This window comes from Phallusia mammillata, chromosome 3 (assembly GCF_965637545.1).
Source record: "Phallusia mammillata chromosome 3, kaPhaMamm4.hap1.1, whole genome shotgun sequence".
Classification (NCBI taxonomy): domain Eukaryota; kingdom Metazoa; phylum Chordata; class Ascidiacea; order Phlebobranchia; family Ascidiidae; genus Phallusia; species Phallusia mammillata.
In genome coordinates this window covers 17,523,037-17,539,351 of record NC_137254.1, presented here as the reverse complement: position 1 = coordinate 17,539,351, position 16,315 = coordinate 17,523,037, and the positions used below count along the sequence as shown (strand labels likewise).

General features: G+C 39.6%; 1 protein-coding gene and 1 long non-coding RNA gene across 3 annotated transcripts; both read left to right on the top strand.

The window, feature by feature from the left end:
* The first annotated feature begins 3,729 nt into the window (after positions 1-3,729).
* LOC145220593 (uncharacterized) lies at positions 3,730-5,306 on the top strand. Of its 2 annotated transcripts, none has more exons than XR_013858225.1 (4): positions 3,730-3,821; positions 4,041-4,100; positions 4,181-4,274; positions 4,597-5,306. It is a non-coding gene; the product is annotated as an uncharacterized LOC145220593 (long non-coding RNA). The 2 variants fall into 2 exon arrangements; XR_013858224.1 differs by having other exon boundaries at positions 4,041-4,112.
* A 6,427-nt stretch (positions 5,307-11,733) lies between these two features.
* Positions 11,734-14,309, top strand: LOC145220590 (kelch-like protein 23). The gene is made up of 4 exons (XM_080087800.1): positions 11,734-11,865; positions 12,525-12,677; positions 12,756-12,909; positions 13,547-14,309. Exons 1-4 carry the CDS (start codon positions 11,823-11,825, stop codon positions 13,650-13,652), a joined length of 456 nt encoding a protein of 151 aa, XP_079943926.1. The 5' UTR covers positions 11,734-11,822; the 3' UTR covers positions 13,653-14,309.
* Positions 14,310-16,315: the final 2,006 nt, after the last annotated feature.

The window sequence follows — 16,315 nt, the reverse complement described above, 5'->3', positions numbered from 1 at the left end:
CAAAAACTATTCAATGAAAAATGGTCAATAACAATCGAATTAAGCGAAGGCGCCTTACTTACGTTTCTGGTGTCATTTTGGCATTTTGACGATAAACAGTGTTCAGTCATACGAAATTACTAATATTTTTTTACGTCCTTATTCTGGAATGTGAGCCTCCGCTCATGACGTTTGTAGTAACGTACACCATTTGAAGCCCACTATTTGTAAAATGTCAGCGTATTTGATACAATACACTTTTTTTCCTGTCATAACGTAGTGTTTGAGGAGTTATTGCGTCATTGCAAATTTTTGAATCGGTTGTGGGTGTTGGCGATTGTGCACGGTTGAATTTTTCAGAGTACATTTGTACAAAATTGTTTTTGTCCGTCATCAAAAACTCACGGACTTTTATTGTAAAATATTCCGGTAAAGTAATTTTCCACCATCCAACATTTAATCTATGCTCCTGGTAGAATGACCTACTTGAACGTAGTAAAAGTCCTACTGTTTGTCGTTCTTTTTTAGTGAACACTCGTGTGCTTAATAGCCTGTTTGGTTCCAACAGTTAGGTACTGTGAACATCACTACCTTTGTCTAGCTATGGATTTAAAAAGGCCATTCTGTGGTTATTCAGTCATATCCGCTGTGGGATACATTATATTTCCAACCTCGTATGCGAAAGGTAAAACTGGAATGTTTGGTGGTGCTGTATAGTTAGCAAGTTGTTAGTACCGAGTTTTCTTATCTGCGTTCTGTTCTATGCCTTTGTGGTTTGCTTAGATTAAAATCAATCCACAAAAACAACCAAGTTGGGCAGCGTTTATTAAATCAAGTCACGAACACGCAAAGGCGAAGGCCTCTAAATCTTACAGACTTGTAGCAATCATCCCATCGCTTACTTTTTCATTGCCTCGTTACACTATCATAACACATGCCTTATATGGCACGCAAATTAACCGGGTTTCACGTAATATAACAAACATTAGTTTTAAATGCTACAATTACACACCAGCATAATTGTCTTGAACTAAACCTCAAAACCCTACATACGAACCTAGATTCTTAAAACAACCTGGATTTCTAAAAAGTAAATTATATCTACGCTGCTTTGGCGATGATACGATGTTTGCTGCTTGCATGGACTATTCTGACAAGCAAATGGCTTAACGCCTTGACGCGCAAGTTTCCCACATAACGAAGCGTGAGTAGGCGCTTGTACTTGTAACAATAAATGCGCCGGCGGAGTGCTCGACTGCCCTTTTTTCTTTTTTAGAGTCAGTGCACTGCAGTCACAACGTTTTTCTGACACAATGTTTTATCGCACCAAACATATTTTCCAGTTATTAGTCCGCATATTTTTAACTAATATTTGTTGAATTGAAAGGGGATAGCTAAATGTTCCGTCATCAATTAAAATAACTATTTTTATAATTGTTGAAATCAGAACCAATATCGAACATCAGCCGACAGTTACCCCAAAAGCTGGGAAGCGTTCTTCTCGTCCCACGGCGGAAAAGGGGGTAAAAAGAGGGGGAGATGAGGAAGGAAAAATAATGAGCGCTAGCCATAATAGTGATCGCAACAATTTTTCACAAGTTACAGTCTCCTATCATATCGTTACAAAATCATTGCTTGATGTTCAAGGAAATCGGGCAGAGTCCAGTTCCGCTATACTATTTGTAGTGGGAAGTGGCCAGATAAGTCACCATATCAATTTAATGTTTTATGGGTCACATGTGTTTAATGTCACCTTAGGTTTCCGCCCATTGTCTGACTAGAACACCACTTTTGTTTCGAAACACCGTACCTGGTGGCGGTCAAAGTCCCTTAATCGTGACTCGAGCGCTTTCGTAAGGCATAGTATAAATGTTTTGCTATGAAAGCAAACAGAAGATGTCCTGTTCTCTTGTCACAATTGGACAATAGTTTGTTTTTATTGATCAAAGTACTGATTTTGTGTAAATTTTGTAAGATTGTTATGTCTTTGTTACATTCTTTGTTTGTTCTTATGTGTCACTCGCACCAACTGAATCCCTGCCTGAAATACTGCCATTTACGAAACCACCACAATGCAAGTAATTGTCCGCAAGACAATATTGTCAGATACTAAACTAATTAAAAAAATATTATTCAAAAATCATGTACGCCCTACCGTACCATGCGCACAACAACTGCAAGTTCACCCTAGAAGTGGGCAAAATAATCATGACAAACAGTTTCAAGTTCGTTGAACAATGAGCAATCCTGGCTGTTTTGCATAATTTCTTCGTTTCTACCATTGTGTCCAAACGCTATTAGAAATGATACCGGACAAAAAGGTGATGCATGCTGACGTGCAGTTGACAGATGACCTGCGATATCCAGAAAAGCTGTACTGGGCAAAAAAAAACGTTTCCCATAGCTCTTAATTACAACACAACCTGTATTGTAAGAACTAACTAGGGTTTCTCGAATTTGCCATATTGGCTTATCCCGGGATTCCGGGGCAAAAATAACCTCAATCCTGGGATTTTTATCATTTGTTTGTTTGTTTCATTTTAGTGCATTATGTTTACGAGGCCGCCGTCGAGCTGCCTGTTATATTCCAAGTTGATTGAATCTTTTTTTGTTAAATCTTTTTTAAATTGAAATCAGTTTTCGATTTGGGCGATTGGTGAGTTCAATTTAGTTCAACCCATCAGGTTTCACTGGGTTGGGGCAATGCCGCTAAAGTTTCTTGCTCAGGGAAACAAAGCTACCGAGATAGGATTAGAACACACAACCTAGTGAGTTAAGGCGGTGGCGCTATAACCACTCGAATTGCCAGATTTTTACCAACTGGAGAGCTATAACGCGAGTTTGATAAACTGGAGAGCTGTAACGCGGGGTTCTAACACTGTTGCACAGAACTATTTATCAATCCTGTTTGAATTCTTGCTAGAAACCTCGGGGAACCTTTTAATTCACGGAAACCCTGTGGGTGTCGCACCTCTGGTTGAAGAGTGCAACTTAAAAAGCAAGGGATATCCCGGGACAAAGAGAAATCCCGGGATAGACTTTTTTGCTAAAATTGTCCGGGATTCCGGGAATAAAAGATTAAAACTAACCTTCTGTTGTTCAGTGCCGCTTCGCACAGGAGGTTTTCTTGTGCTTAAATCATCAATTTTAATTCTAAAAATGTAAAAATGGTTGGACGTAAACGTACAGTATGTACATAATAAAGGCGTTGCAATGGAGCATATCATAGTAATATGCAAAGTTTCAGTTAACAGTGAGAACTACATTTTTGCCATTTTAATAAGGGTTTGGAAGTCACCAGAACTGTCACGATCTCCACTGCAAAATTATAGAATTGTTATTGTTATTATTTTTCTATTTCATAATATAGGTGTTGCAATGGAGCATATCAAAGTAATATGCTTTCACGTGTCTATGTAAAAGTGCAAAATGTTCAAAAATGAGGTGTACGTTATAACCCTACATTACACAGAAACGAATGTCACCACTTGTTGACCGCAACATGCCATCAATCAATTTCCGTAATTTTTGTAATTACCTTTATACGTACCACCCGCATGTTGTTCCGTGAAAAGCAAATAAAGGGCATAAATGTTTTGTGTTTATATTTTTCAAACTTTTGCATTGCGTAAATGCACGTGATTAGTTGTACACTAGATGTTCTGTTGAAAGCTCTTGAACATATTAAGTGCTAAGTTAGTTTGTTTAAAAAAAAAAAAAAGTTAGTTTGCTTTCCTGCTTCACAGTACGGCTTGCTTCACATAAAAGGTTAGATATATATCGCTGTCGATATTTATTTGTGCAGATGGGGAGAGCAATTTTGCTGTTTTTATCCTTCCAAGGTAAGTGACTTTAAACACATCGTTACTACTTTTGTTCAGAAGATCAACTCCTGGTCTGTTCGTTTGATAGAAAAACGTCATAACCAAAGTTCGTTTTGTAGCAGAACATGTTTTGTTGTAAACTGCCAAATGTTCTGCAACTATCCCAAACATAGAGAAGAAACTTTAAGCAGCGCATTTTGTTTATACATTAGCAAAAATTGATATTTTTCTTTTCAGCTTGTTCCCTTTTTCTTGGCACGGGGTGTCAGCAAGAAACGAAGCATATACGGTGTATCGGTAACTCCATAAGTAAAATACTGAACTGCATGACTTTGGTATAGGATTTCAAAGACTAACCTCCAATATTATTTGATTAGTTTGTTACCCTCGAAACTACGGGATCGGTTGTTACGACGGAAAACGAATTCAAATAATATCTGCTCTTTATGGACGAATACAACCCTACTTAGAGTAAGAATATTGTATCTTGAATAGTTAATTTGAACTACATTTTTTTTCGTGTTAATTATAGTACACATAATGAATTGAATAAATACTTATTTAAAATGTGGTTAAATATGCCCATATTCATAGATCAGTAATTGCGATAGATCAGTAATTCCTAAACTTTCAGATGTTTGCACAATGTTCGTGTTCCACTTACAAAAAAAATCTCCTATCTCCCTAGGTTTATACGCTTAGCTGGCGAATAATTGATTATTTGTATTTTAAAGCTTTACAGAATGCATTACCATAATATTTGAATTTTACCATAATAGTTTCCTTGCTTAAGGGTATGTTGAACACTTCAAAAGTTTCGAGCACCTTGCAATGGTTCGGACGGTGTGGCCAAGATCATGAGTTGGTGTCAAAACAAATCTACTTGCTACATTCCACACAAATACAACTTTTTTGATCCATGTCCTAACGTAGCCAAATACCTCGACAATAATTTTACATGTTCATCTCCGAATTGTAAGTTGTTGTAAATGTAATTTGGTACTTTCATCTTAGAGATTGTCGGCAGACATGGTTCTTGTACATGGTTTTTAAAGACAATCTAAATCAGGGGTGCACAACGAGTTTATGCGGCCGTGAACATTTTTGCAACGTATGCACTGGCGGTTGTGAATACTTTACATCAGGGGTGGGGAACCTACTTAGTACTGCAGGCCGCATGAATTGCACAACATTTTCGGGCGGGCCAAATATTTTTTTTGTTTTCAAATTCCGTGCAATACCCTAAGCCAGGGGTGGGGAACCTGCGGCCTATTGGGGCACAAAGTGCGGCCTTCCAAGTCAAAATACATTTTTAGGATGTTGGGACTACTGACTGCAACAGGCGCAGAAAAACTAGAGCCAATAGTCCCATAGTGCTACACGCAGCGATTTCCGTAGGACTACCGAAAGGCCAAGGTTCTACAATCTTAATTGAGTTGCAAAAGAACAATTGTTTGCGCATAATCGAATGTCTTAAACTCGTCTGTGATGTCACAAGGTGTTCTTAGATCATTGATATTTGTAAACAAGCGAGTTTCTAGTATAAATAAATCCATAATGTTGTAGTGAAGGTGAAAATGCAGTCAGGAATTTTATTTAGCTTCGACAGTAAGTCCTACAACACTACGAGGGAATAACAAAACGACCATTCTGCAAGTCAAAAGGTTAAACAGCACTGTCAATGGCCTGGGAAATAGTCTATGCGGCCTAACGAGTGTTGATAAACTGTTTGGTGGCCTTTACATACAAAAAGGTTCCCCACCCCTGCCCTAAGCACACAAGTGATTTTATCGCTCCGAAAATTTGATTTTTTCTTTGCTGTTACTTGTTTGCAACAAACAAGGCATACATGTTTATCACTTAATTCGACTAAAATCTGTCCATTCTTTCTGGAACACCCTAGCTCCATTATACCGAATATATTTTATGTAACAATATAAGGATCCACGATAATAGCTCTAAAATCAATTTAAAACTAACACCACATGGCAAATGAGTTGTTACTGCAAGGAGAGGCAATCGAGTGACTGTTACGTCACAAATACAGCAAGTGGTTGAATGTGTGGCAGTTTTAATAAGTTTGCGTCAAATGTGGAAAAGTCTTTTCAAGTAAATATTTGTACATAAACATTTTATTGTTGTTGTTTTTTTGATGCTATGCTTTATGCAGTACTTAAAAACAAAAATAAACAACAACAAAAAATTGTGACGCGGGCCACATTAAAAAGGCAAGCGGGCCGCATGCGGAAAAAAGTAGATACCGTTTCTCGTTACCTATTATTTTGAAAAGCTGTTTGCAATAGGGTATTTAACTTATTCTTTGAGTAAACTTGTAATTTATACTAAGGATCAGGCATTTATTTGAATTAGAACTAATTAATGCATAAAAATATCATTTTTATTGAGACCCTGGTTTCTGTGCAGACATATTATCTGTACAGCAGATATGGAACGGTAAATCAGCAAAAGGTTTAGGGTTGGAAAATATCGAGAACAAAATCGAGGATGTACAAAATCACCCTGAAACACTCGGAAGCACCTACAATTATGGAGATGTTGAGGCGACGTACACTTTATTTGAACAAGTTAATCGAATGACGCGAGAGCCACAACACCGCACATAAAAAGACAACACGAGACAATAAAGAAAAAGGTTCGCTTCGCGTCCTATGCATGTAGAGAATTACAGGGTCGCTACATTACCCCCTCCAGAAGCGAACTTAACGAAAACGTACAGGCGGACGAATAGTTCGACCAGTGCGCGTTTGGACGATTTCCCGCTCCAAGTTGCTGGGTGGTGCTGGTGGCGAAGTCGTATGCACAGGTGGTCTTCCACGGCGGGGTACCTCAGGCATGTGAACAGGCTGTGTCTCGTCAAGGTACGCTGGCTTCAGGCGATCGATTGAAATTGTCTGGTTACGTCCAGCTATATCCAATGTGAACGTCTTGTCACTGCGACGCATCACCTTACAGCTTAAACGGACCGTTGTATGGCGGCGATAGAGGTGAGCGATGCTTGTCAACTCGGACAAAAACATAATCACTCGTGCGAAGTGTTGTAGGAACATGTGTCTTTACTTCATGATGTCGTGACATCGGCGGCGGGACTAGATGTCGGAATGATTCGTGCAGCGCTGGAAGTATTTGCTGTGGACACGTCGGTTTGTTTACAAAAAAATCACCAGGAACGGACAGAGTTGAACCATAAACCAATTCAGCGGAGGAGGTTTGTAGATCTTCCTTCGGGCAAGTGCGAATACCGAGCATTACCCATGGCAATTCGTCAACCCAGTTGGAACTTTGTAAGCGAGCCTTTAGATAAGCTTTAAGATGCCGATGGAAACGCTCCACAAGGCCGTTCGCTTGAGGGTGGAAACTGGTAGTTCTGTGCACCCTAATGCCAAGTAGTTCGTTAAATGCTGTCCATAGACCTGAGGTGAATTGAGGGCCTCGGTCTGAAGAAATGTCCTGCGGCAACCCAAAGCGTGAAATCCAGTTGGAAATAAAAGCGCGTGCACATGTCACAGCGGTTGCATCAGGCATTGGTATTGCCTCTGGCCAACGTGTGAATGGGTCGACCATCGTAAGTAGGTAGATGTTCCCCTGCGAGGGTGGCATTGGTCCCACTATGTCAATGTTGACATGGGTGAACCGGCCGCTGCACATTGGATAGTTTGATAAAGGCGCACGGACATGTCTCTGAATCTTTGAACGTTGGCAACGCACACATTGTTTGGCCCACAAACCCACTTGCCTTCGCAGGCCGTACCAGACGAATTTTGAGGCCATTAGTTTCTTAGTGATTCTAATGGATGGATGGGACAGTCCGTGTACCACGTCGAAAACTTTCCGCTGCCATGACGCCGGCACTATTGGACGGGGCGTGCCTTGAGAAGTGTCACATAAGAGCTTTGTGCCAGATCGTCGGACTTCAATGTCTTTAAGCTTGAGGTTAGTTATCGCTGTGCGATAGGCTTGAACCTCTGGGACAAGTTGAGCCTTCGCGAGAGCAACGTAATCCATATCTAAGGGAAAATGAACTGCATTAACTTCTCCACGTGAAAGAGTGTCTCCACACAATTTCGATTGCCGGCTACATGGCGCACATCCGTGGTAAATTCCGAAATGGAGGTCAGATGACGCTGCTGACGAGCAGACCATGGAGAGGATACTTTAGAAAACGCAAATGTCAGTGGCTTGTGATCGGTATAAACCACAAACGGACGACCTTCTAGAAAATACCGAAAATGACGTACCGATAGATATAACGCAAGCAGCTCTCTGTCAAATGCACTGTATTTTGTTTCCGGTAGACGAAACCGCTTACTAAAAAATGCCAGTGGACGCCACTTGCCCTCAATGAGTTGCTGCAAAACAGCGCCAGCAGAATGTTCCGATGCGTCTGTAATGAGGGCAGTTGGAGCCTGAGGTAACGGGTGGTGCAGCATAGTTGCTTCAGCTAAAGCCTGCTTGGCGTCTTCAAAAGCTGAATTCAAAGAGGTATTCCACAAGAGCTTTTTTGGTTTTCCTGCAAATGCTGAGTATATAGGGGACATGATTTTTGCTGATTCATGAATAAAGCGGTGGTAAAAATTAATCATACCCGCGAACTGCTGCAGACCTTTGATGGTTGTTGGGCGTGGGAACTCTTGGATAGCTTTTACTTTATCCGGAAGTGGTTTTACCCCCTGTTTTGATACCCTATGTCCCAAAAAATCAATTTCTGATACGTCGAATTTGCATTTGCCAACGTTAATAACCAAACCATGGATGGTAAGCTGTTCAAAAAGTTGCCTCAGGTGCGTAAGGTGCTCAGCAACCGATGTGCTGGCCACGAGGATATCATCCAAATAAACGAAAACGAAATCCAAAGGTTGACAGACAGTGTCCATTAGTCGCTGGAAAGCTTGAGCCGAATTTTTGAGGCCGAATGGCATACGGAGAAATTCAAACAGTCCAAACGGAGTTACAACCGCCGTTTTTGCAATGTCTGCTGGTGCCATGGGAACTTGGTGATACCCACGCACAAGGTCGATCTTTGAAAAAACGTTGCGCCCTGCTAAACGAGCGGAAACATCCTGAACATGAGGAATCGCGTATCGATCGGGCAGTGTAGCTGCGTTCAAGCGTCGATAATCACCACATGGTCTCCAGTCTCCCGAAACTTTCGGGACCATGTGCAGTGGAGATGACCACGGGCTGGAGGATCGCCGTATAATTCCAAGTTTTAACATATGGTCAAACTCCTTCTTAGCAATCGCCAGTTTCTCAGGAGGCAATCTCCTGGCCTTGGAATGTACAGGTGGGCCAATGGTGATGATGAAGTGCTCCACACCGTGTGTGGGAAATGCTTCACAGAAATGAGGAGTTGTAATTTGCGGAAATTCGCCCAATAGACGAGTGTATTCAGAGACACTGCTGGCTAGTGCGTTTAACTGTGGTGCTGATTGTTCCATCTTGCCCATAGCATTGCTAAAAAACGTCTGGTCGTTGACAAGTCGTCTGTTTTTGATGTCTACCAACAACGCGTGTGCCCGCAGGAAATCCGCTCCCAGCAAAGGCTTCGAGACATCAGCGAGAATAAACGGCTATTTAAATTTTCCCAAAGGCAGATCCAATGAAACACAGCGCGTTCCATAGGTGCGGATCTCGCTTCCGTTTGCAGCAAGTAAAGTTTTGCCTGAAGGGTTCATGCGGCGTTCGCGTCCCGAGGGAGGAAAAACACTGACCTCAGCGCCAGTATCGACAAGAAAACTGTGACCAGAAGTGCGGTCAAACACGTGGAAAAGGCTGCTTGCTGTACCGGCCAACGCAGCAGCTAGCGCCGGTCGGCTTCCTCGTTTCCCGCTTGCCAAGAACATGGAGGGCGGCAAGTTCTAGCTTTCATACCAAATCGATCATGGTAAAAACACATTCCGCTTCCATCTGGCTTTTTAGGTTTGTTTTGTCGCATTCGTGGCTTAAAATTAAAACCAACAGCGTTCTCAGAATCATAGCGTCCGGCACGCAACAAAACATCAGCTGTCTGAGCCATAGCTCGATAGTCGGAAAATTTCTGGGCAGCAAGGCATTTTGTCGCCTAAAGGAGGCATCTGAAGTAGGCGTTGTGCTCGTTGCGACTTTGTCAAAGTAAACATGGAGAGCAAACTTTCTTTAAGACCTACATACTTGTTGTCTTCCGGCGGATTGTCAAAAAGGTCAATTAACCGACCTGCCGTGTCCTGATCCAACGCCGACAGAACGTAATAGTATTTCGTGATGTCCGCGGTGATATTTCTTAAAGCAAATTGTGCCCCTGCTTGTTGAAACCATACTTTAGAGTTTAGGCTGAGCTGGCCAAAAGGTTGGTAACTTTATGGCAACTGCGTTTTGAGATTCTGTGCTCATGTTATCACGTCGGTGGTCACCAATGAGGCGACATGCACTTTATTTGAACAAGTTGATAGAATGACGCGAGAGCCACAACACCGCACATAAAAAGGTAACACGAGACAATAAAGATAAAGGTTCGCTTTGCGTCCTATACATGTAGGGAATTACAGGGTCGCTACAATATATTATTTGGCAGCTATTGGATGAAATTCAATCTGGAAGAGTTGTATCCAGTGGTTTATTATATTGAATAAACACTCAAAAGTTTAAGTCAACACTAACCGTAACAATGAAATGTTTTACTGGTGTGCAGTCATTGTGGCGATTGTTGATTTCTGGACATTCTAGTTTTGGTGTTGAATTAAGTTGAACACAAATTGTAATGGAATAAAATAATATGAAAAAAAACACAATTCCACACTAACCTGTTAACGTATACAGGGGGTAGTTCCTTGCCTAAACCAGCTATCATCCAGTCAAACATGTTTGTGCCAAAAACTGAAGAGCTAGCTTCCAGTCACAGAGAAAAAAGGTACAAGATTTCATGGTAATTTATTTTGATCTTTCACTAAGCTTGGTGGTGGTAACTGTTGGCACTTTTTGTGATTTGACATGAGGGCTAACTAACCATTGCTTCACTTAACATAAATATATATATTATATCTCTGTACAAAAAAAAAGAACACAATAAGAAATGTGTATTCATGATTTGTGAAAAACAACCTAAAAATAAAATGATATTAAACAATATAAACATATTAACTATGTTGCCTAATGAAACCAACATACATATTATAGCAATGAAAAGCAGATGTGTTGGTGTAAATTCTGTGACTATGCTAATAAATCAAATATGCAAGTGTCTTTCAGACGAATTTAATGTTGTTGGTGGAAATGGTTCAAAGAGAGATTGTGTGAAGTATGAGGTCACAACAAAACACTGTCAACATTTACCAGTAAGTTTGGAAAGTTTGAGACTTGTATGCCAATATTCACATTAGTGGAATATGTACTGGGTTAAAGTAACCTGTATTTTTTTTCATGTGAATTATTGCCCCATGTAATTTAAGGGCAAGTTTTGAATAGTCAAATATTGATTGTTCCTCGGTATCGTTTGGAAACAACATCTCACTACCAAACAAAAAAAGTGTCTGAAGAGTGCATGAAAATTATATGTATTGGCCGCTATTAAACTTTTGTGCCTAATATTTAAATAGATTTAATTAAAACTTTGCAGAAACTGAACAAAGGAAGATCAGGTTTAACCTCGGTCAAAGTGGGCCAAAAAATGTATGCATTTGGTGGAAGCGATGAAGCTGCAAGAAAAAGTTGTGAAACATTGAATTTGGCAACAAGTGGACAATGGGAAATTGTGCACAATTCAGCAGTTATTGCAAGTAAGTGAATTTATGCCAGCACAACAAACTCAATGTTCAAACTTACTTAATTTAGTGCACTCATAAAGTTTTCTATTAAATCGATACAAATAGCAGGACAGGATAAAAATATTTAATTAGTGTCCACCAGTTGCAAAATAGAAAATATGTTTTAGACAACATTTATGTCACTGGTGGGAGCACTGGTGGAAAACCTTCATCATGTGAAGTTTATAATGTGAACAAGGATGAGTGGACACAGATTCATGATATGATAAGAGGAAAATCACAACATGGAATGTGTTCACTTGCGGGTAAATCTGCTGTTTTTTAACCAAACAAACAATAGCTTTATTAGCAAATCAACTTGTAGCTTGTATATATAGCCTGTTTACAGTTGTAAACAATTATTAAATAAATTTCTTAAATTGACAATTTGTTGAAAAGTAAATGTTCTTTACAACAAATAGGCACAAATGTCCCCAATTCAAACAAAAGTAGAGATCTACTACATTACCAACCTGTACTTTCTACCACAATTTACATGTTAAAGTTGTGCTTATTTCCCTATTTGCAACCAACATCTAATTACTTGATGATTTTGTGCTTTAAAATGCATTCAAAATAATTATATGCACAATATAAGTTTATGTGTCTAATTATTTGGGTATAATGATTGAATGGGCTACAAACAGCAAAAATCTAGACTTTCAAATAACATTTATTGAATGTATGAACAAGTAAATGGTCCTTGATATTCACATTAACACCACAAACCCCATTAAAAATCAAAAATGTATGCATCGCCATGTGAACTGACATTTGTTCATGTTATTCTCAAGTTTGTACTTATAATATATGAGTTAATTGGGCATGGAAACAGACCCAAGTTAAACCACCTAAAGGCAGTTTACCCCAGGGTTAGGACTATGTATCAATATCTGTGACATATTTGACACCACCCTGTTTGTAGATTCACTTTATTGTGTTGGTGGAGCACTGAAGGACAACACCTGTGAACAGTTTGATGTGAGAAGCAAGAAGTGGAATTTGATTCCACCAATGAATCATGAAGCAACATTGTGTTTATCTTGTATTGCATTAAATGGAAACATTTATGTCACAGGTAATCATGTGCAAATACTTAGGGCCAAAACAGTTTTTTTTACAATTTGCATAAAATATGAAAGATTTATTTATACAGGTGGATTACTTCCATGTTCATCATCACATCATGAATGTTATGATCCAAATGCAGGGAAATGGAGATCACTTAAATCAGTGAACACTGAAAGATCACATCATGGAGCATGTGTGATAAATGGAAAGATTTATGTTGTTGGTGGGTTTGGTCCTCGGTAAGTGTTATTGTAGTATGAGATTTGGAGTTGTATATCTTATGTCACAAACTCCCTCCCTTAGCTCAAGCAGTAGTTTCCCCAATCGATCAACACAATGTCTAAGTTGGTTAGAATTTACACTATTTATGAAACACGCCATTGTGGTGTTCTTCTGTGTTTGGCCATGGAGTACAAGCAGCTGTTATAAACTGCCAGATTGGGTGGGTGGTGTAGTTTGATAGGTGCAATCTACATTAAAAGCAAAAAATCTAGCTTGGTAGTATTTATATGGTAACACTAACACGGCAAGGGTCGAAATTCCTGTTTTGACGAGTACCCAAACAAGGGGGTTGCTGCTCTAATGGTTCGCGATGTAATCTTAAGTAGGTCGTTTTTTAATACCTGGCACGCCAACAAACGTAGTGATACTATCCCAGTACCACGATTTGCACACGGATTGTGCAATGTACCAAAACACATCTTCTTTCGTATTTCTTGGCTGTTTGCTGCACATGGGTATTTTTTGTATGCTACTCGCAACACACTTGTTTGTTTACAAAAACAAATTTATGTTTGCGACCAGTTTTGTCACCAATAAAAACTTTTTAGTAGCAGCTCTCAAAAAAAGATTCTACCCGCATGTTTTGTTACACAGCGGGAAGGATTTAAGTTCAGTTGAAGTTTACGACCCTTTTCAGGATTCTTGGACACATTTGTTTGACTTGGAAAAACCTGTTGGTGGCCATGCAGTCGTAGCTTAAAAGTAAACCAAAGTAGATAACATTGGAAATGAACCACAACAATCATCAATACGGAAATGTTGACAAAACAAATGAAGCAGAATCGACAAAATCAACTGAAATGTCCTGTTTCTTTTTAAGTGAGAAATTCATCTATTAAAATGTTTCTTTGTTCTAATTTTATCCTCATTGTTGTGTTTAAAAATTAAATCCCTCTGGGTTAACGCAATGTTTTGTGTGACCTTTCTTCCGGCGCTTGAACTATCCGTTTGTCGAACCCCACCCTCTTTCCTAGGGCCACCTCGACTGGTCCCGCCAACGTTGCCCGTGCTTACCCACAATGCGGCAACCCCAATTTCTTGTGAGCCCCGGTCACCCAACGCCTTTCAATACGGTGTAGCTGCAGCACATTCAACCATGATCCACCAATTGTGCCCTTTATCGATTTGCGCTCTATAACGTTTTAACGTTGCGCAGCTATTTCCCGCTTGGTGTCGCTATGTTCACCAAGCGAAATAAACTCATCTGATCTCATGTTGCAGGAATGTTTCAAAAATGTGATATTCCTTCATTTCTAAAATTAAAGAACAAGAATAACAACGATTTATTGTAGTTTGGCTGTCACCTTTCTCTCTCTATTTTTCGTTTGTGTGTCGTTCCAATGATGGCGAAATAAAATTGGCGATGAAAGTCAGGTTTAACTTTCAGATGTAGTAAATGTTGATTTACTGACATAAATGTTTTATTGGTTTAGTTGCCGTAAACCAAAGAAGGGCTTTAGGGATTGGAAAAATGCAAATTGTGTAATCTTCACTGCAAAGGAGATATGACCAAAAAGAGACAGTTTCACTGCCCAAGGTGTAAAATATGTTTTTCTCGGGGCTTTCCTTTGAGAATACATTGACGTGCTAAAATTGTTCAATGTATGTCGTGTATCATTCCCACTGCATATTTATACTCATGTTTTATAGAACCCAAAACCTGCAGTTTGGTACAAGTGTAGCTGCAGCGCGTCTACCATCCCTCCACCAACTGTCAACTTCGTCGTGCTGTTTAACGTCTGAACGTTGCGCAGCTATTTCCGGCCTGGTGAATATATTTTGTGCTTTAGGATTTTGCCCGGCAAAATAGACTCAACTCAAGTGCTTGAAATCAGTATTTTTCTGAATAAAATAATATTGCTCACCATTTGAAATAGCTAACTTTAACTTTTGAAACAGAATAGTGTTATTGGTCTAGACTCTAGAAAGCAAAACACTCTTGAAGTTCTGATAAAAATGGTATTGCTTCCAAACAAATAAAACCATACTAACCACGTGTTTTATCGGTAACCTTTTTCCTGTGCCTGTAATTGGGAACACAAAATCACATTGACAGGCACATGGTTGGAAACACAAGTTTCCTACAACTAACTAAGCATTAGGCAATATCAGAAATATATGATGCTAAACTTAATACTTTCGCTTGTGAAACAACAACGGTTTAACTTGAAGTTTAGTGTTATCATTGCATTTTTTCCAGTCATCCTACCCGACAAAACTCAAATATTAAACCAAGGTAAAAGAGCGCCTAAAGGCAACTAATTATTTGAATCGTGAGCACATTCTGACCTCTACACATTGTCGATAACTGTACACACTTATACTTGTATATTTTCGTGCATTTTGTGATGGCAGATAATTTTTAGAGATTTAAGAGTTTATGTTAGATTTTGCTTTGCAACGTGTTTACAGTTGCTGTACAGAGAATGTTGGAGATATAAAGATGTAGATTGCTCTAAATTTAACGGAACGGTACATCATTTTTATCTAATCCGAAAAATTTGGAAATTGAAAGGGGAGTATCCAGAAATTGTAAAAGGGGGCAGGTTCACAACACTTTGACTCAGGGATTTCCCAACCCAGTGTTTCATTTATTGATTTCGGCAATCAACCTGCGATCTAACACATTAGGCTCCTCCGTGCATTGCTCGGTATCTATTTAGTAGCTACATGTAAAACACTATCAGTAGTTGTATGCCAATAATGACGTTTACAGCGGCATATTGAAGTGTTGTCCTTTTTTGTCCATATAGCTGTCAAACTCCGCAAATTTTTTAAAGGTTTTGTTCAAATGTAAATTTTAACCGGCGGTTGCATTTCTGAAACAATTTTAGGAACAGTAAATGTATTTTGTGATGTTATACCGCAACAAAAGTTGCAATAGGACAATTCTTGGTGTAGCTAAGAACGGACTGTGTCCGATTTCATGTAAAACCGTAGCAAATGTTCCGATAGTAAATTTCTAGGTGTGGACTAATGAGAAACTGCGAAAAGGTACTGTATTTATATTGTGGGGATGGTCTCAACGAACTGAAAGTTGGTGTATTTATGAAACCAACAACGAATATTATACGTATTTTAAATTTGTGTTGTGTGAAAAATGACATGTGGAGTGGATACAACTAGGAGGCAAAATACGCATGGCCTGAACCAAGGGCGTCCGCACATAGGGGCAAATGGGGTCAGCTGACCCCCCCTGGAAAATTGTTGGATGAAAAATGAAAAGCGGGAGCATGCCTAAATAGGCAATTTTCTGAAAGGGGGGAGGGGTGAAGGTGATACGAGTGATGACTGGTTGGTCAAGCTCTCCGATTGTGATCATCACCCTTCTTCGGCAATATCCCACTTCCTCTATTAATTTAC

Bases quoted from the DNA above. Each gene is read 5' to 3' on its own strand.
- LOC145220590 (XM_080087800.1), top strand. From the start codon at position 11,823: ATGATAAGAGGAAAATCACAACATGGAATGTGTTCACTTGCGG. The intron at 11,866-12,524 runs GTAAATCTGCTG...CCCTGTTTGTAG, and splicing joins TGGAATGTGTTCACTTGCGG to ATTCACTTTATTGTGTTGGT. The intron at 12,910-13,546 runs GTAAGTGTTATT...TTTGTTACACAG, and splicing joins GTTGGTGGGTTTGGTCCTCG to CGGGAAGGATTTAAGTTCAG.